The 26,307-nt window shown below is 36.2% G+C and overlaps 3 protein-coding genes and 1 pseudogene across 3 annotated transcripts; 2 read left to right on the top strand and 2 right to left on the bottom strand.

Moving 5' to 3' along the window:
• Positions 1-1,285: 1,285 nt before the first annotated feature.
• NS1 (Class II aminoacyl-tRNA and biotin synthetases superfamily protein) lies at positions 1,286-8,836 on the bottom strand. Its single transcript, XM_086639917.1, has 15 exons — positions 8,165-8,836; positions 7,832-7,900; positions 6,732-6,842; positions 5,767-5,871; positions 5,246-5,383; positions 4,683-4,763; positions 4,209-4,286; positions 4,053-4,121; positions 3,811-3,885; positions 3,647-3,730; positions 3,380-3,466; positions 3,126-3,221; positions 2,944-3,018; positions 2,519-2,645; positions 1,286-1,614 (listed from the first exon to the last, which is right to left on the bottom strand). Exons 1-15 carry the CDS (start codon positions 8,645-8,647, stop codon positions 1,499-1,501), a joined length of 1,794 nt encoding a protein of 597 aa, XP_086496043.1. The 5' UTR covers positions 8,648-8,836; the 3' UTR covers positions 1,286-1,498.
• Positions 8,837-12,728: 3,892 nt separating this feature from the next.
• LOC147537398 (uncharacterized) lies at positions 12,729-19,865 on the top strand. The gene is made up of 2 exons (XM_086640581.1): positions 12,729-13,774; positions 18,303-19,865. The coding sequence occupies exons 1-2, from the start codon at positions 13,079-13,081 to the stop codon at positions 19,563-19,565; spliced, it is 1,959 nt and encodes a 652-aa protein (XP_086496707.1). The 5' UTR covers positions 12,729-13,078; the 3' UTR covers positions 19,566-19,865.
• Positions 19,866-20,432: 567 nt separating this feature from the next.
• LOC147537397 (uncharacterized protein At2g34160 pseudogene) lies at positions 20,433-20,917 on the top strand (annotated as a pseudogene).
• Positions 20,918-21,674: 757 nt separating this feature from the next.
• PME5 (Pectin lyase-like superfamily protein) lies at positions 21,675-25,156 on the bottom strand. Its single transcript, XM_086644462.1, has 5 exons — positions 24,517-25,156; positions 23,657-23,846; positions 23,291-23,497; positions 22,631-22,869; positions 21,675-21,991 (listed from the first exon to the last, which is right to left on the bottom strand). The coding sequence occupies exons 1-5, from the start codon at positions 24,879-24,881 to the stop codon at positions 21,835-21,837; spliced, it is 1,158 nt and encodes a 385-aa protein (XP_086500588.1). The 5' UTR covers positions 24,882-25,156; the 3' UTR covers positions 21,675-21,834.
• Positions 25,157-26,307: the final 1,151 nt, after the last annotated feature.

The raw sequence follows: 26,307 nt of genomic DNA, 5'->3' as shown, positions 1-26,307 counted from the left end.
AAACGGATAGTTTACCTTTATAAACTTTAAATTTCGAGACTTCAACAATATTTGAATATCTAAAGTTTTAAACTTGTATTTCAAAAATATTTGAGACTAAAATGGTCTTTTTTCACTAACATTATCGAAAGAGTCTAACCAAAACATTGTTTTCTTCCTAAATTCTTTAACTTATTTAAAATTTAGACAAAGAAATAGTCTCAACTTGTAAGGCACATGGTAGGATGACCCAAAAGAGAACAACAAATTGCAGTGAAGACAGAAGAATGAGAAAAGTGTGGGAAGACTTGAGAGTTGGGAGTTGTGAGGCTTCAAGGACGGACTCCACTTGTTTGACTAAGTTAGGGTTTCTAATATGGGGTAGAAGAGAGAAAAAAAGAAATGATAAAGAAACAAACAATGAGTTACCTTTCAAGTTCAAGTCATCTTGTTGACTAGCTCTCAAAACCCAAAGAAAGGGTCATCAATGGGTCAATAGGTGCTTTCTACCCAACTTAACTTTCACAAACAACAATTATAGATCAAATTCTTTAGCTGCAGTACATTCAAATTCTTTAGCTGATAGACGAATATCAGCGCTCTAGTTATGTCCGTAAGAAGCAAAAGGAAAGTTATTTATATCGTATTCTAATAGATCGAAAGATATTTTGTAATACAAGCTTCCTTTCATCGAAAAGGTGATACAACTACATAATATTTTGATATAACCAAGGGAGAGTTGTAATAGAGTTCCACTCGTCGGTCATGACATCCTTGTTCTAATAAAGTTCCACTCGTCGGTCATGACATCCTTGTTCTTTAAAAGTCTTCACACCAAAATTAGCTCTTGGTTAAACCCTTAGTGGATCCCATGCACCACCATTGACTCTCTTAAGAAAAGATGACTTTTAGATGTGAATTAAGAAAGGATTGAGTAATTGATCATTTTCTCTTATAAAAGTCAAATTGTCAAGTGGTGTGGTGGCCCTTACAACTTTAGCATTATGGTGGCCCAAAGTTTTACTTGGCTAAGCTCATTGTACTTGCATTATAAATGTAAGAAAATGTGTAAATAAAAGATGCACTTTATTTCAATATTAGTGTCGATCTAGTCTTAAAATACTTATAAAATATAAAAATACTACAAACTAATGAAATTATATTTCGATCTTCCACCGGGACTCTTTACCCATCAATTTCCACAGTCCTTTATTCATTATTTTCTACAAAAGGGATGTTTTTCCATGTATTTGATATACTATTTCATTCACAACTTGAGCTAATAGAAAAAAATTCCCAAGAGTTATGAAATATAAAGAATTATAATCTTAAAATTAATAATTATTCATTCACTATAAGTGATAAAAGAAAAAACAAGTAGCTTGCACTTGTAAATTATGAAAAACAAAAGCTACTGCACTTACGAAGTGTTCGTGAAAAAACAATGAGAAAGAGAGAGAGGGTACAACTTACTGTCTTCGATAAGTAGAAAGCAAGAAGACATGAAGAAGATTGAGTATCAAAATTCAGCGGAGCCAGGAGTTCGAGGGAACGGTATTGCATCTCTTATGTTCTCTAATCCAGTTGCAAACTGCACAAGCCTTTCAAATCCCAAGCCAAATCCAGCATGAGGAACTGAAATTAATCACACAAAAAAACAGAATTAACAAAAACCCACTTGAGTAAAACTTCGAACACGAAAAAGAGAAGTTGTCTCCTACAAAGTTAACGCAGAAAACAAGTGTGGCCCAAGATTTGGGTTAACGGGATCAAGAATGACCTAATTTACACTGTTATGACGACTACTAAGCACTAAACTAAAATAGAAGAGTTTAAACGACTACTAAGCAGGAGCGATTTTCCGGCAAAGGGGACTCCCTTTTGCCAGAAAAATGGTCTGGCAGATGGACCTCCTTCACCAGACCTTCTGTTATTTTACTGAGAACCTCAATTAATGGAAGTCCTCAGCCGAAGAATATTTATTTAAATATGTATATATATATATATATATATATATATATATATATATATATATAGAGAGAGAGAGAGAGAGAGAGAGAGAGAGAGATTTGAAAGTAGCTTAAGGGTAAATCCGGAAATGATATTTAAAGTTTAACTTTCTTTTAACAAAACGGCTAATGTGTTAAACAAGCTGGTGAACAAGCTAGATGGCCAAATGTGCGAGTCGTCATATGTTGGGGCTAAACACAAATTACCCCTCACTTTTAGGTTAATGACTCCGCATGGCCCCATTTGTGACCTCTCCTTTTTCTTTCTCTCCTTCAAACGGGTGAGTTGGTCAGGCGCCAGATGAAAACCAACACTTCTTTAATCCCGTGGCTATCACTTGTATAGCTCCTTCACAGTCTAGGCATTGAGAAGTCAAAAGGAAAAGATAAATAATGTTCTCCTAAACTGGCTTTTAGATCTATTTCTTTCCGGATTTTTGTAGTTCTTGATTACCTATATATTGCAGTGTGAAAACTGTCAACAATGTAATAGACTTAACTGATCTCGTCAATAAAAAAAAATCTCAAACCTGAACCATATCGACGAAGATCAGTGTACCACCAAAGGCTTTCTTTATCAAGCTTTAACTCATCTAGACGATCTTCAAGATGGCTAAGGCGTTCTTCACGTTGGCTCCCGCCAATCAGTTCGCCAACCTAATTACAAAAAAGAAATATTTAAACCACTGATGAAAGCAAATTAACACTTATACGGTTATACCAAATCCCTCACTCACTTATGAAAACCGTACAATACATATATATAGGAAAAGTTGACCAAAACTTCCTAGGCCAAGTTTTTGTCAAAAAGGATCCGTCAATTTTTAAAATTTCAGCTTCCTATCTAGGGTTTGCAAAGTTCACACAAATACTGGATATCTGTTTAACTGAAACACATAGGATATATATATATATATATATGTACACACACACAGTAGATCAAAATTGTCCTTACCCGAGGAACTAAAACATCCATAGCAGCAACCGTTTTCCCATCCTCATTTTGCCTCATATAGAATGCCTTAATTTCCTACAGAGTGTCAATGTACTGCGATGTTATTTCTTCATTTCAACTTTTGAGCACGTCTTAGCTATATTAACATATCTGAACTTCCGAATCATATAAACTAACCGAACCTTTGGATAGTCTCTGATAATTACAGGGCTGCCAGAGAAGACTTTTTCGGTGATGTATCGTTCATGCTCACTTTGCAAATCACATCCCCATTTTACCTGTCAATGAGGAAAAATATAATTACATACAAAAATCAATCCGTTCAATAATGATAAACAACAATAAATAGTCTTGCGCAGTTAACGAAGAACAAAAATAAAATCAAGTTACCACCAAATTTTGATATTAAATTTTGCAACAGATAAAAGATCCGTACTGGGAATTCAAATTTCTTCTTTGCTTTCAGAAGAAGTTCGACAGCATCAGTATATGTCAGCTGAACAAAATCTTTATCAGCTACATCCTATAAGAACGGAGAGAAAAGCAGAATAAACAATAATGAAAAATACTTCATAATCCATTGGTTATTTTAAATTCAAGTACTAGTATTAAACGGGGATTTTCAAAAATGAGTGTTTTGTATGTTGCTTAACCAGTTTGAATTCCTCAATGTATTAGAATGCTTGAAAGAGATTAAGCATACATTCAATCTATCAATGATTCCCTTCTCAATCCAAGTATTGCAGAAATCCATGTCTTCTTTGCAGTTCTCAAGAACATACCTGACCTGCCATAAAAAGTACCCGAAAATGACAAACATAAAACTACCAGATACTGTATTGACAAAAGATGTGAAGAGTGACCTACGACATACTGGAGATAGGCAGTTGCACATGCCATGTCGTCATTCAAATCAGCAAAAGCGAGTTCTGGCTCAATCATCTTAAGTTAGAACAAAGTGTAAGTCAGTGTAATTATGCAGGGAACCACAAAATTTGGCAACTTAAGAGGCAGAATTTTGATTTTCTAGTTCTAACTTCCATGAAATATAATGAGGAAATCGTGAACTATTGATAACATATGGCCACAAAAGGATAAGAAATAGGTACCCAGAATTCAGCCAAGTGTCTGGATGTGTTAGAATTCTCTGCGCGAAAAGTTGGCCCAAATGTATATACCTGACACCAATATCAAGTTGTTGCTTATAAGATAACCAAAACATTCTGCAGAAGTTTTCTTTGAGACGAATGAGAAGAGAATAATACATCAGAAAGAGCTGAAGCATATGTTTCAGCATTTAGTTGGCCCGAGACTGTCAGATTTGCTCGTCTCCCGAAGAAATCCTGGAACACAAGACAGATTGGAGCATTCCTAGTCAGTAAATGAATATTTAGACGATAACTCATGAAAAATTAAGGAAGCGTTTAGTAGGTTGTAATTGTCGTTCTGTTATTTCCCAGTAATACTAATATATCCTTAAGAGACAGCTAAATGTATAGCCCTCCATATGCTTGTAGAGAAGTGATGCAGCACTTTCGTTTCTTTTATGGATACAGAGGTCTAAGCTTCATTTTTCTTTTCTTGTTTTACTTCTTTTCTTGACCAAGGATGAAGGAAATTGAAGTCTTTGAGACCTACTCGCGGGTAACAGACAACTTTACTTCAAACACCCTTTTTGAGATGTGATAATTATACAAAATTCTTGGTGGGGCCAATGTTAATATAAATTTCCAACTCACCTTTGACCAATCAATAGAACCATCCTGAGTCTTGGGGATGGAATCTGCTGGCGACTTTTGTCCGTCCCCGGTGCTTGAAATCTATCAAATAAAAACACGAGAATAGTACATTATTTATATAGAAACAATATAAACATACGTGACATGAGCGTTGTTACCTATGCTGTAAATATTTGTAAATACACAGCTTAGGTTAGTTGTATATTTTGGTGCTACCATATGACTATCCTTGCGTCGAGTCTAGATGAATTTACAAACCAGAACGTGAAACACTCGGACCGTAATATTTGCAAGCCTATTATCATATTTACAAGAAAACTATAAGTGAGTTGGAAATTTGGAATGCCTCTACCTAAATAGAAAACAACCCATAATCTAAGCCATGACTTTTCGAAAATATTCAAAATGTACCCAGCAGAGCCTTGGGTTCTAAGAACTTCAAAATGTGCAGCTCACGTCAATGCATACTTACGAAACCCCAGCAAGCATGACAATAAATACATAAGAATTCACAGAATACGATAAGAACACCAACTTTTCATTTGAGAAAGCCGACAACGTACCAGGGTAGTAACGCAAAATTGTTCACCAGCTCCTTCACAATCTGAAGCGGTAATAATTGGAGATGAAACCCAAGTAAACCCATTTTCCTGGAAAAACTGGTGTGTGGCATATGCCAATGCATTTCTCACTCTTGCAACCTAGAACCGGCTTGAACAATACAAATGGAACATTATCCCTCAGCTATGGGCATCCTTAGAATCTTATTGGAGAAACATTATAAATCTAAATACTAAAACAAGCTAAAACTCAAATCGTGCCAAAGCCCAAAAACATCAGCCAACTTTTCTAACTTCCATAAGATAATGATAACATGACAAGAAAAATTGATAGGAGATGGAGAAACTGGGGAAACTGGGACGTGAAGACAAATGGGTTTGAAACTCCTATGACCAATAACTCTTATTCAGAGATTATTCATAAAAATCGTCTGGCACACTTTCTGACATTGTTAGACATTTTCTAGTTATATCACGAAACTACATATCTAATTAGTATGCTCTTTATAATACGAAAAACATACCGCACCAAATGTATTAGTTCGTGGACGAAGATGAGCTTTGGTTCTTAAGAATTCTCTGGTTACCCTTTTCTTTTGAATGGGGAAAGAAGGATCGCATTCTCCAACCTATGTGTACAAAAAGGAATTATTCAAAAAATGTATACAAAAAGGAAGAGGAGATTATGAACAAGGTTGTCCATACAAACAATAGCACAAAAAGCTAGAATACAACCAAAGTTCAAAATAAAGAAAATGATATTGTTTCGACTCTTTTCACATATAATTATCCTATATTTCTTTGTTTTACCTATTTATTTCCTCGTAAAAAAATAAGAAAACAATAGAAAGGATGTTAAACCAAGGCATACAAGAAATATGAACAGGGGTGTACTACAAGAAAGAAAGATATAATCTCCACCAAATCCAAGACGAAAACCCATACTATTATAGTTAAACACTTAAACAAACAATGTCCAAACCTAAAAAATATTATGAAAATAAAGATTACACGATGATGGAACGCCCTTTTAGTTCCTATGCAATCACTACAAATCCAGACGAAGCAAGCCTCACAAGATTCAGCAAAAATCGCTTCAAGACATGCTCTAGAAGCAAGCTTTGGTCATAAAACTAAATCAACTCATGGCCAAACATATCAATTTCCGAGAGGACCTCATATCTAACGAAAATCCAGGATATTATTAACTGTCTGTAACACTTAATCGCAATTTTGATAACAAATTCAGGAGCTCCAATTCTACATGAAAAATATGAGTACAGATTGCAAACAATGATTCTCTGCACACGTATATACAAACTGAACAGTGTGCAAGTAGATGCCAAAAAACAGTGTGCAAGCAGACGCCGAAAATTCCTAAAATAATTTCAAATTTTCATTAATTTGTAGTCTTTCAGTAGCAAGTTCCGGAATGGAAGAACAAATGGAGGTGAAAGTGCAACTTTATCACAACATAGGAGCTCCATACCGTTTCGACTTTTGCTACTTTCAGTTCAATTTTCTGCTTAGATCCTTGACTACTCACAATGATCCCCTCTATTGACACAGATGCACCAGTAGTAATGCGGCCAGATTCCACCTAAAAACAACCACCATCAACTCGCAAAGAATTATTAGCACAAAATCATTCATAAGCAAAGTGTACACAAAACACGTTAATGTAAAGCAGTTTGTACAACTTTGTTCTTCATGGAATTATCTAGTTACATGATTAATTTTAAAAAAAATGAATTTTAAAATTTTCTCATATCTTCGTCCGAGTGAGCGGTACAAAACCGTCATATACAAATTCTAGAGGATTTCATGCTTGCCCAACTTCCTCGATACAAATTTTACGGAACGGTGATACCATGTAAAATCCACAAAATTTTGAACCTATCTACCTACTGTCAGTAATTGGTCAAATAGTTGCATACTAAGTACGCCATTATCAGAGTCAAAGAAAACTGCTTGGGCCAAGCACCAATCTCATAATCCAAAACACAATACCATGAACAACAAAAGTAAAACCGACTCTCACTGTCTGACAGTGACAATTTAATACTATTCTTAGTATTAACATATCAACTTCCACCAATGAAGCTTGGCTTCATTTCACAAAATCTTTGGAGTATAATTATGTGGTTTAGTGGTGACATGTTAGTTGTAGACACCCCATATAGATTACGCATTAAAAGTAGAGCAACACTAACAATTGCCTCTGACCTCTGTTCCAGAAAAAGGGGAATGGTAGAGAATGTTTTTGGTCAGAGGATGAACCTGGTAGCAACTCAATACCTTCTCTAGCTAGGACGATTTTTAACCATGCATTTGTGTTTCTCTCAATCTCTCTTTCCTTGATATAGTATATTCCGAACCCATCAATTCCACTTTAAAAATGAATTAACAACTCTTTTAGTCGGGAAACAAATTGGGGAAGTAACAGCTCGTAGTCCTACTTGTACTTCAATTAGAATCGAACACCATATCCAAATGTTTCATAGCTTTGACCCAATTGTTCAAGTGACAATTCATGCTTGTTTCAGGCCTAAAGATTAAAGAAAAATAATTGTAGCTTAAACAGAATACCTGATCATAGCCTTCAGCATCTGAGCCTAAAACACATTGCATATTGGACATGCATGAACCATCATTTACCTGAAAATTAAAATATGGAATATCATCAGAAAAAGTGAAAACCCCACTTCTTTTATCTCAATTTCACAACCCCTCCAAATCAAAAGTTCGAACTTTTGATCACTATTTGATCAAATTTTGGGAGAAACCCCTTCATCAAAAGATAGGGATGCCCCAATTACTTCCCACCCAACAATTTACAGAAAAGTTTACCCTTTTTCTTCATCAACCAGTAAATTTGAAAAACAAAATCAATGAGAAATAAAGAGTAGATAAATTTACAACCTCAAGAAAAGTAATGCTGCTTTGAATTCGAAGAGTACGAACCCAACCTTTAACAACAATTTTCTGCCCTAATCGATCCAACCCTTCTTCAGGTCCACCTTTTACATCAACAATCCTCAACCTTTTCTTGAATTCTTTAACCTTTTTCACCCCTTCAACATCTTTGGTTTTTTCTATCAATTCAGTTTCCAATTTCTCAACTGTTTCACCAGAAGATGAAAGAGCTGCAGAATTAACAGTACAAAAAGACTTACGTCTGTGTGAACAAATGTCAGTAAAAAGGGGATTGATAATTTGGGGATGAAAAGATGAGGGGAAGAAATGAGGGTTTGTAGTTAGGGTTTTAAAACTTGAGATTGTGACAGTACAAACTCTGGTTGGATTAGTTTTGGTATAGAAGGAAAGAAGTCGAGCAGCAGCTTTGTGAGAAGTGAATCGGATGGAAGAAGAAGCCGGAGCTAAAGTTGCAGCAGCAACCATCATCTCTCTCTTTCTCTCTCTAGAGTTGGGTTTTGGTTTGGTCTAAAATTATCCTTTCCGATTGGCCAGTGTTCTTTCCTGCTATTCTTCTCCCTACACCCGGACAAGGGGTCTTTTAGTTGGGTTGGTATACAATTTGTGTGCATTCTAGGTACAAATCACTGAATGGAAAATTTTAAAACTATGACAAGTAATAAGATTTCGTATTTTTTTTTTTGTTGAACTAATAAGATTTCGTATAGTTTTAGTTTTCTCATTCTTGCTTGGTGGTTGTAGTTGCAGTCGTACAACCAGTTGGTCTATTTTCGGTATCTCGTTTAATTGGGTTGATACAACATTTACGTGCATTCTAGTACAAGTCACTTTTGCAGAATAATACAAATGAAATGATAGTTACTGCAACAAGTAATAAGATGGTGTAGAGAATTATCAAAACTTTGAATTTATAGATATGGTGGAAGTTTGCCCGTATAAAAGTACATGCAAAATATAAACTATCTAGTGGGGAAGGAGGTCAATGGTTCTTTGGCTGCTTATTGTTGAAAAGATGTGGTCTTCAGCCCAAAATTTACCCTAAACTCCGTAAATATATGTCAAGTTCTTGTTCCATCTATTTTCATTGAGAAACATCATCTATTCAACCAGCCATGCTTGCAAGAAAAAAAAAAACACAACCATACTTACTCTAAAATGACGTCAATGTTCATGTGCCCAAGGGGGATTACTACATGTATACATGACACACTACAATGTATATGATAATACAAAAAGACATAGACCACAGGTAATACCAACAAGACTTGACAAGGTGATCGTTACACCAGATTGGTTTTTAGCCAAAAACAAAAAACTTATTTCACGTATGGGGTAGTGGATTGAGACACTGATGGATGTTAAAGTGTGTTATTCATTTGGAACAGTCACTTGTTTCAGCTATTGGTTTGGAGCATTCCTTGTTATTAGTTAGGGGTATTAAAAATGTCCACCAATATTTTTAAGTTATTGGTTTGGAGCATTCTTTCGAGACGTTCAAATGTTCACCGATGTTTTCATTATTCCTTTGTAACACTAGATCATAGGCATTTAGAGATATTATAGTTTCATTGAGATCCGCAGACATTTCAATACTTTTTTTAGAACTAATAATGAATGGAGACTGTGGTAAATGTAGCAGTGAATGTTTATGTTATTAGTTGAGACATTCTGATATGTGTTATTCGTTTGGTATATTTCAAATGTTTAACAACGTCTCTGCTATTGATTTCGGACATTTTAAATGTCTTTCGATGTTAATGTTATTCGTTTGAGACATTTCAAATATCCCGAACGTCTTTGTTATTCATTTGGGAAACTAGATGATTTGAGACATCTTAGTTTTATGGAGACTTGTGGACATTTTAGTGTTCTTTTTAGAGTAAACTTAAATAAGCTTTTGGCAAGTGACTATATCCACAATATGGAAGACATTTTTGGATATTTTGATTAAAGAATATAAAGAAAATAACAAAATAACTGATGATGATGATGATGATCAAAGAGATAGAAAAAAGGCCTGATCGTTTTTTGTAAATAAGGTATGACTTGTCTAGTAGCATAAAATTACGCACAGATCCAGTGTATATAGTTGTGATTACAGGATGTATCATCTACTTGAATCATGATGGGTGTGTTTGTTTTCTTTATTTCTTTCTCTTTACTTGTATCGAAACTCTCGTTCACCCTCTTTGTCTTTTCTACCCTAACTTTATTTTTCTTCTCTTTCTTTTTCTTTCTTTAAATTTTTTAATACTTAAATTTCTCTCTATTGAGTTTATGTTTTCCCAACTTTTTTTTCTCCTTTTTTTTTGATGAAGGTAGATTTTATTTTGTACCTTAAATTTTTTTCTCCTTAGTTTGGATAGTTTTTCTTTTGTAACAGGTTTTGTACCAAATTTTATTTCCCCTTTATCTTGGGTAGATTTTATTTTGTACCTTAAATTGTTTTCCTTTTATTTCTAGTTGATTTTATTTTGTATCACATTTGAGCTTCCCTTTTACTTTTAGAAAATCTCTAATGCAAAACTCAAAAAACAAGTCTGTTTGTCAATGTGCCTCGATTGAGATTCTCTTTCCTGAATGACACTATTAAGATCCTCTAAATTTTTTTATGTCTCCAATGCAAATCTCTAAAATTGTGTTGTTTAATTCTGTGACATGATAATTTTCTTAAAGAAAATATTTAGTCATTTTGAAGATATATGAAGACTTGATTTCTATCAGTCTCAAATTTAAAAATGATGAGTTGGACAATTACATATACTTGTATTTAACCACCACTAAATCATCTTAGAGATCCAAATTGAGTTTGCATAGGAGAGGGTTATTTAAGAAAAAACTATAAGAATCCTATGTGGCACTTAAAGTTTCTAAGATTAAGAGCATCTCCAATGCAAAAAATCAATCTTAGAAACTCGAAGTGCCACGTAGGATGTTTGGAATTTTTTTTAAATCCTCTCCAGTGCAAAACTCAACTAAGATCTCAAAGATGACGTGTCGACAGCGGAAGAGAGATATCTTAAGAAGTGTCCACTTTAGATATCTTTAATTGTCCAACTTATCAATATTTGAATTTCAACCAATAAAAATCAAGTCTTCATACATTTCCAAACTAACTAATTATGTGATGCGGATTATAGTGGGCCTCCCGACCAAGATGATGGGCCTCACGCCCAAGAGAGCAAGTAGGCCTCACGGCCAAGTCCTTTAGATCTAGGTTTAGGAGTTTTTTATGTCTGAGTATTTTACTTAGTTAGGAAGTTTGAGTATTTTATTTATTTCCGAATTAGGATTAGTATCAATTAAGGAAACTAGAGTTTCATAATATCCTATTCCTAATTTTAGTCTATCTAGAAGTGTCTAGTAACCTAAAAAAGGGAGTCCGGTCTGTCCTTGTTATTTAGATTTCACACATTATTACCAAGTTTATCATTGTTTATCGTATTTTCTCTTTTATTTGATCAAGTTTTAGTCTTTTATTTAATTTCCGCTACGTCTACATCATGTGGTATTCAAGGCCATCAAAGTTTTGGGTGAATTATTCTGAATTTTTTCCAGACCAGTTCTATCAATATCAATCATATTTTATTCCTCAAGAGGATTATAATCAATCGGATTATAATCAATCGGAATATACTCATCTAGTGAAGAAACTAAAATGTTTTATCAAGTAAAACTTACAGCTCTTAGGAATTTTCGGAAGCAGTTTCAAATCAGATCGAGAAAACGAGAAGACTAAAAGTTGGTTTTTATGGCAAGGATTTGTAGGAAATGAGGAAGTTGTTCGCAATGCTTACTTATGAGAAACAACAATCTCAGTTGATTTAGTTCTTAACCGTAGTACACGTAAAGCAGAAGATAGCTCCAACTCAAGGTGCTGAAGACAAAGACTGAATCGGATTTCCACCAATGTTATTATCACTAGAACTCCTTAGGTTTCATATTCCATTTACAATATCTGTTACCTTGACAGCCTCACTCCTCAAAGGCTTACCATTTTCATCAGCTATATGACATAAAGAATATGGAAAGAGCTTAGTTGATGAAGTATTTATACCTAAATTTGACACTAAAAATGGGTAGCTTCAAATTCAAATTCGGCATAAGCCTCATTCTGGGTATTCCACGCACCATTAATATCTAGTTTAAGTGAGTTTCTTGTGCCATTAATGTTAAACAAAGATCAATTCCATGAACCCGTACCCCTGCAATCACTAAGACTCTTTTCTCTCCGAATCGAGTTGTTCCTTCTCTTGATCTTTTCTCCCCACTTTCAACAACATCCCACTCTTTATCTCTCTAAACTTGTCTATAAGAAAACTCCATTACTCAACCTAGCTAATGAAACTAAAAAAACACATTCTCTCTCTCTAAACTTGTCTATAAATCGAACCAATAACCAAACTCACGTTTGTTTTTCTTCATCAATTTGGTTCATACCTCATGGTTAATATTTAATTAACCAAAATTTTTGGTTCACATGATTTGGGTCTTTCACCCGATTCTACTATAATTCAATTTTGAGAATTCTAGTGAGAGAAAGAAAGAGAAGTTCAAGAAGAGAGTAAAACAGTATTTTCACCTATTATTATTTTGGAACTATTATATTTAACCTTTTGTTTTGAAAAACGGAGTCGAAAATGCAACTCTTACAAAGGGAGTCTAAACAGCAAGTCGATTATAGGAAAGGGAGTCCAAACAACGAATCTCCCTTAATAAAAAAAAAAAAAAAAAATCAATAACCCCCACGACCACGAGTGAACCTAAAATCGCAAATTCATACTCCACTTTTTAACACCAAATCCTCAGAAAAGGGGAATTTTGGTGTTGAGGAACCCTAACCCTGGGTTTATTTGCAGAAACACAGGGACAGCAAAGAGAGAGAGAGAGGGAGAAGCCATGGATCTTTCTTCTCTCACAGAAGCTCAACAGCAACAACTCCAACAACTTCACCAGCAATTTCAACAACACCAACTTCAACGACAACAAGAACAACAACAACAACAACAAGAATTATTAGCTTCTCAATCTTACAATCAATCAACTCAAATTCAATCCTATGATCAATCAAATCCACAACCAGCATATGATCCATCAAATCAATCTTATGATCAATCATACTACCCTTACTCTCATTACCCAACACATCAACATTACCCTTACTATCATCAAGATTACGCAAATGCTTATAATTCCCAATCTCAACAATCACAAGCGGAATCAACAACAATCCAACCACCGGGAATTTCCTCGGTTCCGCCGGAAGGGCAGTCGCAGCCGCAGCAGCAGCAAAGTAGTGCTTATTATCCACAGAGTGCGACAGAACAGCAGCAAAACCCTTCATCTTCCTCTTCATATACAACTCCGTCTGGGTTGAACGCTGCTGCTGCCGCTGCTGTTGCTGCATTGTCACAGTTGACTCAATTTGCGGGGTCGATGGATGCAGCTGAGAGAGCAATGGCTGGTTACCAGGAACGTCAATGGCAGGAGAAGAATGTTGGAGGAGTTGGGTACGATCTAATCCCACCGCCAATCCCTTATCCTTCTCATGGAGGATTTTATCATGGGCAATATCCAGTTCATCCTGGGGTTCAGGTTTAAAATCTTTCACTTGTAATTGCCTAACTAGGGTTTCATATTTTCGTTTTCTTTACTCAATTTGTTCATTTAACTTCTTAATTACGTATTCTTGCCTGATAGAATTGTCTAATAGTTGCTTTTGTCTCTACCAAATGTTATCCTTGGTTATCTGATTGTTAATTAGGACTATTTTTTATGTCTTTTTTGAATACCTGATCCTAATATCTGATTAGGGTTTATGTAACTGTAAATTGTCTCACATTTGTCTGATTGAACTGATTCGGGTTGGTTAAATTGATTTGGGTTGAGTGCATTGAATGTAATCTACAATACTTGTCTTATTAGTATAGCCATGCAAGGTTGTTGCTTACTTTACAAGAACTCTCGGTTTGTAATATTTGTGTTGTTGTTGGTAGGCTGAATTTTTTTGCCTCACTGATAGATTTCCTTCTTTGACAGGAATGCCAGTGGTTCCTAGTTATCATTTTGGGTCCCTAAATTCTGTTTGTATGTGTTTACTGCCTCCTTAAGTTCAATTACACTTAAGATATAAACTTCCAATGATTTTAAGCTTCGAAAGACTGCCCGGGCGAACCCAGAGTTAATTATTCAGGATTAGATAAATAGTTGATGGGCCAATTTGATATTTTCAGGAGGGGTGGACAGATAATTAGTTGTAAGTGGCGAAGTCTTGATTCATCAATGGCTCTGCCGTTGCACCTTATGATGGTTTTATTATCACCCTTCGATCTCTTTGGGTCCTGAGAAGTCCTCCAAACCTCCAGATCTCCACTTATAGTGAATATTTCTAAATCAAATGAATCTTTCTTTCCCTTAGTTCTTTATGTTGAAACATTAGTGAACAATGATGGGTCTGAATTTTATCATTTGATTTAGTTTGGAGCTAATCCGAGGGTCCAACATGGAACAACTTTAATGTATGTTCTGTTCCTAAAGGACACCACTTTGGAATGTGACTGACCTGTGAAACTGGACTTTGAAGAGACCTTCGTTCTTCAACTTCTATCACTCGATAGTCTGATAACTCAGAGGCTGTACCTAAAAGAGTGTTTCTTTTCCTTCTTTGAACAATATGTGTTATTCTCTTTTGAACTTAGTTGCTGGTATGTAGGGAGTTCGATATTTCGACATTTGGTAGTATCGTGGGAGCGCCAGATTGTCATGTGGCATCTCACTGGCTAGATTTTTTGTTAATAAAGATAGACAAATTGAAGCAATGGAGGAGCACTGGTTGGTTCATTTTATCTTCTCACATCCTGGTTTCTTTTGTAGGAATTGTTATATGACCAACCATTACTGAAGAGTAATTAGGGAGACCTATTCGGTAATCCTCCCTTAATGAAGTCTACCTTTTGAAAGGTAACATTTAAGAAGGTGAAGTTCAAGTATTTCTTTGTCAGTGTATAAATCTCCGAACCGTTTGACAAAAGAAGACACAATGTCAGTTGTCAAACAGGTTAATGGATTGTACTTCTATCTTCACCATTCATGTAGTACATGTTACAAAAACAGCTTTAGAGCTATTAAATTAATCAAGATTGTAGTTTATCTCGCTATTGAAATAATAACGATATAAATTGCATGTTTAGAGTATTAGTAATGAGTAATGACACAATTGAAACATAGTTTGAAAAGTGGTTATGTTTAAAGGAATCAAAGGCAATGGCTTTGTTCATTTTCTGGCGAGAATCGTATTTGCAAGAGTGACAGATGCCGGAATTGTGATGCACTAAACTCGGCATGGGTTTGATTACAGCAGTGCACAAGTTCGACATGCCAATCTTGCTCATGTTTCACCAAATGAACAAGGCGTGCTAGCACGTTGGCATGGAGAAACACAGTTTTGATTGATGCCCTGACGTGCTTGCATTGCCAATGAGAGTTTTCATAAATATCTCTCAACCTTCGTAGATCAGAGAACACATTTAGGACGTTAGAATGCTAAACTCGTCTCGTTTCCCTACTAGGAGAAGTTGACTCAGGAGCCCCAATCCTGACAGTCATCCTTGGCTTCATCATCATTTTCAATTCGTCTTGGAGTCGGATTCTTGAGATAGGTATGCCTCTCCCATCTCTTAATTTTTTTTGCTGTATTTATGGGAGTAGTCGAAGGGCTACAAACACCTAGGAATTTGTCAAAATTTCTTTATGGTGATATCCATTGTTCTGTGTCATTGGTAGCTCTGACAACATAAGTACTCAACCTGACATCCTTAATGTATAAATATGCTTTAATCAGATAGCTTGGTACTCCGGCAAGCTATCAACCTTTTCTCCTGAAGTAATTACAAATAGATAAATGGGTTTGTAAAATTATATCGATGAACTGTTCTACTGCTCTGTTGAAACTTATGAACCATCCTACTGTCAACAGTTTAGGGCACTCGCGACAATGTAAAGGTCGTATACTTGTATATTATTTTTTTAATACCTTAGATTCAATATCCATACTAGAAATATATGTGAAAAGGTTTCTCCATTTTTTGTCAAAATCATCTGCAAATTCCCGACAAAGTATCTCAAGTGACTCTTTCTGGAGACTAATTTTTTCAGTGGCTTTCTGACTTCTTCTTTTCCAGACTAACTCACTTTAACTCCTCATTTTGAAGCATTGATCATAATCCTGAAATCGTTCTTATAAATCTGAGAACTAAGAAAGAAAAACCCTCAATGTATAACCAAGCCACCTTTTTTATGGCCATCTTAAAGGTTTTGACTTAGTATAACTTGGACACTGAAGGTGACGCCTTAGTTCACAAACTTAATATTTCAAACATGGAGAAAGTGGGCTTTGCAGCCTTAGTTATGATCAATATTAGTATATTACATAGACACTAGCACGTGTATCAGAAATTGACCCTTGTGCAAAAAGCTAAAAAACTGTAACATGGCTGAATAGACATTTCCTTGTTTAGTTGTGATACCATTTTCTTTTCAGGGATGGAGTAGAGATCATTTTTTATTTCCTCACTGAAGTTATAGTCCGTTTTTTTTTTACTTAAATTTGTCACATTTTATCAACCCTATTTACATTTTTACACAAGATGTTGCACAAGAGTAATGGTATTACCGAACTTTTGATATTAACATAGATTTCTCCATGTTTCAGATTGTTGGTATTTTAATACTATTATTATGCTTTACGTTCAGCCTGATCAAAATTTTTGGTTTAGCTCTTGATTATTTTCTAGCTCGTCTTATAAACCAACCATTTGTTCCATGGGTGAATCCACGGAGTTGCCATATATATCAGCTTACTGTTGAAATTCTGATTGTTTTTGGCATTTTTGCTGCTCATTATCATAATTCTGATGTCTCCAAGTGAAAATGGGAACTCTGACCTGGCTAAACCTCTTTGTGACGGGTGTTAAGGAAGAGCCTTCTTCTTTTAAGAATTCTACGAATAAAAATCCGTGAAGCTTTAATTATCTTGTGAATGCACTTCTAGTGAAACAGGCTAGCATGATGCTTGCAATTTTTCCCTCAACCTCATTGTTTTGCTTTATTCTTTGATATTCCTTTCTTTCTTCAGCTAATTGAAACCCCTGGAAAAGCTTCATTTTGGTTTTTAATTTATTTTTGTATGTTTGATATGAATTTCTTATAATGATTGAATTGACCATGGATTTCATTGTATCTGGACTTCTTAAGGCTTACTGTTAGATTTTAAATTCTAAAATTCATAAAAATAAAAGAGAAAAAGAAAAAAACATAAAACAAAGTCTACTGTTAACATCACTTGAAGGCTTGGAGCACGAGGTTCTCACTGACCATGGTTAAGGTATGTGTAGGTCTTACGGTTGACTTGGTAACTTTGTGGGTACAATAAACTGGTCTGTGGAGTCCTTGATTACATTCAGGCTGACGAACCTAGAGGCAGTTCGGGTCTCTTGAGGGGCCCATAGCCTCATTCATCACTAACTCATTTGCTATCCTTGCTTTTCTGACTGATGAAGCTAGAGACCGTTCAGGTCTCTTGAGGGACCCATAGCCTCATCACTAGCTCATATGCTGCCCTTGCTTTGTATCTATAGTTTACTCAAACAATTTTTCTTTATCGTAAGCAAATGCGAAAATCTGAGCTTTCTACAATATGGGTCTTTGTGCTACACTGGGGTATTAGAAGTTCTGGACTTCTGTCTGTATGTTACTTATTCTACGACCAATGACAGCCATTCACTAATAAAGAAATTTATGTGTGTAATGTGTTTTTTGGTTGGCAATCTGAGCTTTACTTTCTTTTGGAAGTGGCTATCTGTTTCTCATCCGATTGATAATATCTATCAGCATGTCTGTGGCGTGTGGGAGTTCAAGGGTTTTATGATGTTTACATGCTATATTGTATCATGCATGTGAATGAGTGGATGTTATTGCATCTCATGTGCACTATGTGTTTCCTATATTCTCTCTCTCTCTCTCTCTCTCTCTCTCTCTCTCTCTCTCTCTCTATATATATATATATATATATACATATATATATTAGACACACACACAAAGTATCTTAGAGCTTTTCTTCCTGCAGGTTGGGAGATCTCCATATAATAGCGGTGGTGGTGGAAGAGGTGGGCCAGCATTCAGAGGCGGGAGAGGCAATTATGGAAATCGCCATCCCAGACAAGGTAGCTCAGCACCATACTCTCGTGGTAGGGGACGTGGGGGTAAAGGCCGTGGTCGGCAAGTTTCATCATTCCAAGTGCATGGACCAGATTCAGCATTAGCACATGAAGTGGCAGCACAATCAGCTGAGGGGCAAGGAGTGATTCCACAAACTGCTCCAGTACCAACTCAACCTCGGCAGATGGCGTGGTGTGAGCTCTGTAGAGTTGACTGCACCAGTTTGGAAATCCTTGAGCAACACAAGAATGGAAAAAAACATAAAAAGAACTTGCAGAGATTCGAGGAGCTGCAAAATTCTAGGAACTCCACTGCAATTCCAGTTTCAATTCCCATGGTTACGAACACACCAGCACCAGGATCAACTCCGAATCCTACTCCAACCCCAAACCTCAACCCTGCACCTGAACCGTCTCCCAGCACGACTCGGGTATCTGCAGTCGCACAGTTTCATATGCCTGGAGGCAACTCAGAAACCACAACACAGACTGGGAATGTTCACGGGGCTGAGATCATTGTGCAAAACTCTTCTGAAAATTTACCAACTGGAAATGCTATTGATGAAAATAAAATGGATTCTCAACAACAGAATGTAGTGGCCGGGCAGACTGAGGAAGATGCAGATAGAGAGGCAACTGCAGGTACAAAGAAACGGAGGATGGATCGATTTGATAATAAGAGACGAGGTCTAAAGAGGAAACTAAAGGGTGGTCGAGGAGGTAAGCGTACGAGGTTGGTCGAACAACGAGAACCTCCCAAAGAAGTGTTGCCTATAATTTGTGACTTGTGTAATGTGAAATGTGATACTCAAGAAGTTTTCAACTGTCATCAAGCTGGTAAGAAGCATCTCTCCAAGCTTAAGCGATTCCAAAGTCATCAAGCTATGTATGGAACAGCTGGATTACAAGCCCTATACCCTCCCAACCCTAATACACAACCGATATACGTCGCCCCTCAAGCTCATAATCATCAACCACCCACTTACATGCCACCTCAGCAGCCAATGATGGGATATGGCTCAACTCAAGGCCCACAAATAGCTGCAGCAGCAGCTTCAGAGCCCAAACAGGTGAACTCCGAACGCTTACAAATGGTCGGTTCGATGAACCCTCAAGCACAGGTAGTAGCAGTAGGCCCAGTAGTGCAGGAAGCCCATACCCAAGCTATTTAAGCTACAACTCGGAATGGTTCTGAACAGAAGCATGCCAACAACAAAAGATTGACCGACTAAGATATGGATTATAGTAAGTTCTCGTGATATTTACTATCTCAATTATCTGCATATTCTGCTTTGATAATATTACCTTAATGTTATACTCGTTATTTCATTCACAAAAATGGATCTCTTTAGGCAATTTGTGTTAGAGATGAATATCAAATAGCCCAACCTTATTGTTTTTAACTGGAAATTGAATCGGATAAAACCATGGCCATGATAACATTTAGTATCTTTATCATTTTGGTTCTTTTATGTTCCATCTCCACGTTATGTTGTTTATTTGCTGTGGGTATACATAGTTTTGTTTGAACCATGGAGTTGTTGTAGGTGTGTGATTTGGGGAAATAAGAAAAGTACCTGGGGTGCAAAGATTTTCTAAAAAATTGGTTAATTTTAATTGACTCATTTTTTTTTTTTGATAGAGGGAAACCAATTTGAGTGAAGTATTTTTTTTATTTCTTTTCTATTCTCCGCAACTATACCACCATTCTTTTTTTATCTTTTTTCCTCTCCTCTCTTTCTCTTACTATGTAGCCGTTTTCTGGCAAAAAAATCGTCGGAAAACGGCCCTTCTTTGGGGTTTCCTGGAGAAAAAAAATCGATGGATCCCCTTCGCCGGATTAAATAAAGAGGGAGAAGATGGAGGAGTAGAGAGGCGGCTTTGGATCCCCTTCGCCGGATTAAATAAAGAGGGAGAAGTAGAGAGAAGAGGGAGGAGTAGAGAGAGAAATGGAGAGGGAGGAGTAGAGAAAAGAAGGATAAGTGGAGGTTGTAGTCTTATTGGAAAGGGAGAAGAAGAAAAGGAAAAAATGGTGGTGACCGGATTTAGAGGTGGGAGGGTTTCATCTGTTCTTCTTTTGCTAGTTATCTAAAATGGAAGAAATTACAGAGGGACTGAATAACGTTACATCTCTGATGACCAAAACAAGAACCAAATTCAAGTTTCCAACACCAAAAAGACCCCTTTTTTTCCATGTTAATCTCGCCAAGAGGTTCATGCAGCAATGTGGCGATGTCATACTGTCTGCTCTTGGAATGGCAATTGCAAATGTTGTCACCATTGCAGAGACTTTGAAAAACAATGGTTTCGCTGTTGAAAAGAAGATCATAACATCAACTGTTGATGTGAAAGATGAATCAAGAGGACGGCCCGACCAAAAAGCAAAAGTTGAGATATTGCTTGGAAAGTCAGACAAGTTTGATGAATTAATGGCAGCTGAAGCAGAGGAAAGAGAAGCTGCAGAAGCTCAGGAGCAGAGATGAAGTACAAGATCGATCGATGTCTTGACTTGAACTACATACTGTTATCTCTAGATGGTTAAGTTGTTTTCTTCCTTGATTTGTGAACTTGATTCTCTGGGTTTGTTAGTCGATCATGTTAGCAAGTGTTAGCTTTCGTGAAGATGGTTTTCATGAATTTATGTAGAAACAGCAGCCCATTTGGAATTCTTGGAGTTTTATGATTGTTGTTAAAAAAAAAAGGGTTGAGGTGGTGACCGGAGTTAGTGGGCGTAGCCGGAGTTTGTGGTAAGAGACTAAGAGACGAGGAAGAACAAGATGACTTGTTTCTCTTTAAAATTTTGCACCCCGGATAATTCGTCAAAATTCACACCTTCCCTCTAAAATTTTCTACCCGGACAATTTTCTTATTTTCCCAAATCACCCACCTTGTTTTAGTGGCAGCTCTCATTATGCTCTTGAACTAGTTTTTAGCTTCTAATATTTATTACCTGACATCGATGTTGTCGAAGGCAGCCTCTAGGTACGGGCATATGAAGATGAGCATGTCTTTCTGATTTATAGTGCCTATTGGCCTGTAACTGCGAGCGGTGCCTTGCCTACTACCCTCATTTCATACTTCGCGTCGAACAATATAGCCTAATATCATATTGAGGTATGATCATTTGGTGATAAATCTTAAAACAGGAAGAATGTCTATTGTGTCATTTTTTTACTTCTTTATGGACTTGTAGCTTCAAGTTCCATTCTTCTGTATTGAAACTAACATTTTGGCTTAAAGCATGAAAGAGTAAAAGATCATGAACTAGTACAAAAAAAGAATTTAGGGGCATTATGAGTTAATCAATTTATTCAAGGAATTACAATTTAAAGAATAAGAATCCAAAAGCATATTACAAAGATGAATGAATTTTGTCAAGAGAGGGTAATAGTACATAAGAATGAAGAAAGAGAAAATGTAGAGAGAGAGAGAGAGTAAGAGTTAGGAATCAGAGGGAGAAATCCAATGTCTTCCATTGACAAAACTCTTAGCAATGAAAGGATGAGCAGTGTTGTAATCAAGCTCTCTGGCCCATGACACCCCTCTCACTGCCTCTGCTCCTGGTCCATAGCACTTGTATACTCCAAAGAACGCCGTCCTGTATAAATCGAAAAATCAGACTTAAGTCGCTTGTAGTAAATGTGTTTGTCGGACACTCGGACTCCCTCTATCATGGGCAGTGCCAATGGATTCTTGTTGTTTCAGAAAAGAAATATGCAGATCTAGACTTCATGACTTGTACTTATATCAATGGAGACTAACCTATAATTGCAGGCACACAGTTCTAGCCTTTTCTTATATGTATTTGATAACCAACTAGCATTTAAGTTGTCCTATAAGTTTTAGGTTTGTATGGGTTCCGTCTTCGGGTTTATATAAGCATTGTCTCTTTGTACGACTTGGGTTTCGTCTTCGGGTTTATATAAGCATTGTATCTATGTCGCTGTTGTACTGCACCACTTTAAGCGACGACATTCGCTAGGGCACAACGTCTAACAATTAAAATTACATTCTTTCAACATTTCACTAAAAAATGCTTAGTTTGAGTTGTCTATGTTTCAATTTCGTAGACTCCTTAAGGTAGTAATCTAAAAGCTTATTGAAAAATCACTTTTGTTTTTGTCCCCCACTAGATTTAAATTGATGGATAAATTAGGAAAGGAATTTCGAATTTCATATTAGAAATGTAAAAGCCAAACACTCCCTAAGGTATAGGGAAAGGAAGGAGAATAATTACTTGTTTTTGTTGCTAGTGTGGTCCCAATCATCCCAACCACCTCTTGCGACGATATCATCGAAATATGTGTAGGAATAAACGATTCTTGAGTATTGACCCATTGCCCGACCCACATATAAAGGACCCGTACCCGTTACTCTACAACGGACAAAAGCAAAACCCGTTTTATCATAAGGGGAGTTCCTATCTTGTGCTGCAATTGAACCAAACCTTGTAGCTATTGAGTGTAGCTCACAATCCTGCACCATCATAACACATTAATAAACCACTAAATTAGGATTAAGGTTTTTTTTTTTTTTCATTGTCTGAATCTGATTCGTCTAGGTCAGATTTTTATCTAAACCCAGTTTGAAACATCCATCAAACAAGTTAGATATTACGTGTTAGGCAAAAAAAGTAACATTTTGAAAATTTAATCCGAGTCAATTTAAATCTCGAGCGAGCGAAGAAAAACAAATACTACTATTTTTAACTCTTCTTCATATATTTATTTTAGAATCCCAAAACTAAAACACGCATTTTTATAAAATAATGATAAATGAACTGTGAAACGCTCGAATAATATATTATGGTCAAGTAAATTGTCAAAATGAGAGTATTTGTAAGCTTAAACACACAAGAACTTAAGAGTGAAGAGATAAATAGATTGTGCATACGTACTTTGTACATAGATCGTCCGTTACCGAAGATGAAGTCAATAGAGCCTTCAATATAGCATTCTTTAAAATAATGTCGACCCGCATCGTCACATAAGGTGTCTTGAGCTCCATAAAATCCACAACCGGAGAAGTAAGCTTTGTCACCTGATATTCTAAATGCCGCTGCTTGCCATCCTTCCATCCCTGGCATTGGCGCTGGTGCCGTATTCTACATTTTCATTACATAAATATTATTGTAAAAATTAGATAATTGCATACATAATTGAGATAGCATTGGTCATAGTCGTCCATGAGACTATGACTCGTTTCAGAACATTTTCAATCTTAATGTGACTAGTGTAGGTCTGAAGTAGGCTTTAACTTGTACCTTGAAGCTGATATTTTTAGCGGAGAAGTAGTTAGCAAGAACAATAACAGAAGCTGTCTTATAAGTACGCAATTGTTGACCATTGGCACCTTTATCACTTGCTCTATCATGCCACTCTATCACCGTTGATTCCTTTCCTTCTCCTTGGAATGTAATATACGGCTTTGTTGCTGGTACCACCACTTTTTCTCTGCTCCCACCCACACCATATCACAACAAATTTGTAAGTAACATTATAAGATTGTAGCTCATTATCAAACCATATGTTTGACCTCAAATTACTAGCCGTTGACTTTCACATGAAAGTATCACATCTCATGAAAATATACCACAGTTCAATTCTAGGTCTAAACATCAAATCATGGAGGATCTTATTGGGAAATTAAGTAATTATAACACCCTATACTCTAGCACCTAGACACCCATCGACACGACCAACCAACAACATAGTCTACTTTGTAGGTAAAAAATATCTATCTGTCACAGGATAGAATCTATAGAGGAAGTGTTTTACTTTTTCAATCTAAATTCTGACCCGACACATATTATGATCAAAATTCAGCCTAGATATGTCTCAGGACGACATTACGTTGTTGTAAGTAAATCGGACCGGTCGAACCTGCATAACACTATAAATAGTTCAACCGGTCCGATTTACACAAAAGATTCTACTGAAATTGAGTTTTTTTTTTTGTTAGTTGCGAAAGGGTGTGTTCGAGAGGGCGAGGGTTATAAGTGTATCATATTACCCTCCTAATTTGAGCATTCATGCCACAATGATAGTACTCTAGGCCAGTCGGACAGAGTAACATTATTATTTCTAGAATTTTTCCATGAGAGAGAGAGAGAGAGAGAATTACATGTAAATTCCAGCATGAATCTTAATGAGAACATTTTGAGAATTATTATCAGGGACAGATTCAATGGCAGCTTGAACAGAGAGAAAATCACCAGTCCCACGAGCATCAACTCTAATCCGCCGAAAACCAATGGGTCCAACCCATTTATGACGATGACGATGATAATCAGACGGAGAAGGAGAAGGTGCACTACCACCATCTTGGTTGCTCGTATTATTAGCCGAACTATTAACAGACGAGAACGAATTATAACCGATGACTAGTTCTTCAGCTGATGAAGTATGTAATAATAAGAAGAAAAATGTAAATGAATAGACAAATAAGAAAAGGGTATTATTATTATTATTGAGTTTGAGAGAAGCCATTAATAAATTAGAATTGAGATTTTGAGATCAACAATGAATGAGGAAGAAGAAGAGAATGAGAACAAAGAAGAAGAATTTCTTGATTTTGGGTAGTTAGTAATTGTTTTATTTATGAAAGAATCAAAGAACAAGAAATGGGATTCAAGAATCTAGAGAGAGAGAGAGAAGGATAATCTAGTTTATATAATTGGGGTGGGGGTTTTGTAAGAGATTGGAATGTGTCTTGTTTCTCTCTCTAGGAATTTCTTAAGGAGTTTTAGAGAGAGAGAGAGAGTATGGTATGGTATGGGCAAACTGATTTTATATTTGGTTCTGAATTGGCAGTTTCCTCCAACGGTCGGTTTTTTCTTCCCACCAACAATCTTTCTTAGACTCGGCTTGGCTTGGTAAGCTTGGCTCAGCTATTGATTTTAGTCATTTCAACAGAATGAGAATGTACACGTGGACGATAATTATAAGCGGAGTATACGAGGATTATTTTGTGCAGTGTACTACAGGATCGTACAAGGAGAAAGAAACAAGATTTGGTGAATAAAAAGCTCTATTCCTTTTTGGCTTTAAAATTAACCTCATTATTTATTACCTTTAAACATGTAATCATGGGCTTTACTAGTTTTGTTTGACATTCTAGGAGCTTTACTTTGATTTCATTTTTAGAGTACACATACATTTAGATAAACTTTGAAATATATGACAAGAACATATTTTTGGAGTACACTTTCATTTACAAGATTTATTGGTACATGCCACGAAAATCTTGGTGCACGTCGACGGTTTGATTTAGTACTTCATTTTAGTTTGAAGGTCACCGAAAATCATGGTCGGTCGTCACTCGTTGGTATTCGTAGGAGAAGATGATGGAGTGGCGAGAGAGAAAAATGAAGGGGAGAAAGGTGATTGAAATGGAAGAGAGAGTGAGAAATGAGGTGAATATAATTTATTTTTAAATTTTTTGGGGAATTTATTCCTTTTGGTCCCTGAGGTATTTCCGGAAAGAATTCAAATTTTTTTCTTAAAAACAAAACGAACTGTCAACCACTTATGGATGTCAAAACGGCGAGTTAATCACAAATTAGGAGTTAAAATATAATTAATCATATATTTATAAGCGTTTGATAGACTTGTGAAGTACATCAAATCCAAATTAGTTAGGGTCAAAGTCTCAAGAATGACCCTGAAGTCTGAACCCCAAAAGAGACTAGTTTGAGCCGTCATATGTCACCTAAATAAACATAATCTGTAAACTTGATATATTAAACCGTGTGGGTGTAGAAAACCCTTTTACAAATAGAATGGGACGAATTAGGAGAGAAATGATCCATCCCAAACCTGGCCAATGTACATCCCTACCTATAGAAGTAGGGGTGGGAATCGGGCGCCCATGGACACCCATGGGTAGCTTAGGCTCGGGTTCGGGCGGGTCGGG

The sequence above is a fragment of the Eschscholzia californica genome, unplaced genomic scaffold (genome assembly GCF_041429995.1).
Source record: "Eschscholzia californica isolate CP2 unplaced genomic scaffold, dmEscCali1.0.p SCAF_5, whole genome shotgun sequence".
Classification (NCBI taxonomy): Eukaryota; Viridiplantae; Streptophyta; class Magnoliopsida; order Ranunculales; family Papaveraceae; genus Eschscholzia; species Eschscholzia californica.
This window is presented reverse-complemented; position numbering and strand designations above follow the sequence as displayed.

Bases quoted from the DNA above. Each gene is read 5' to 3' on its own strand.
- NS1 (XM_086639917.1), bottom strand. From the start codon at position 8,647: ATGATGGTTGCTGCTGCAACTTTAGCTCCGGCTTCTTCTTCCATCCGA. The intron at 6,843-7,831 runs GTATTCTGTTTA...GGTTGTTTTTAG, and splicing joins ATGCTGAAGGCTATGATCAG to GTGGAATCTGGCCGCATTAC. The intron at 4,122-4,208 runs GTATTATTCTCT...TATTGGTGTCAG, and splicing joins ATGCTTCAGCTCTTTCTGAT to GTATATACATTTGGGCCAAC.
- PME5 (XM_086644462.1), bottom strand. From the start codon at position 24,881: ATGGCTTCTCTCAAACTCAATAATAATAATAATACCCTTTTCTTATTT. The intron at 23,847-24,516 runs GTAATTCTCTCT...GGGTGGGAGCAG, and splicing joins ATTCATGCTGGAATTTACAT to AGAAAAAGTGGTGGTACCAG. The intron at 21,992-22,630 runs GTAATTATTCTC...CGATTTATACAG, and splicing joins CACACTAGCAACAAAAACAA to GACGGCGTTCTTTGGAGTAT.
- LOC147537398 (XM_086640581.1), top strand. From the start codon at position 13,079: ATGGATCTTTCTTCTCTCACAGAAGCTCAACAGCAACAACTCCAACAA. The intron at 13,775-18,302 runs GTTTAAAATCTT...TTCTTCCTGCAG, and splicing joins CAGTTCATCCTGGGGTTCAG to GTTGGGAGATCTCCATATAA.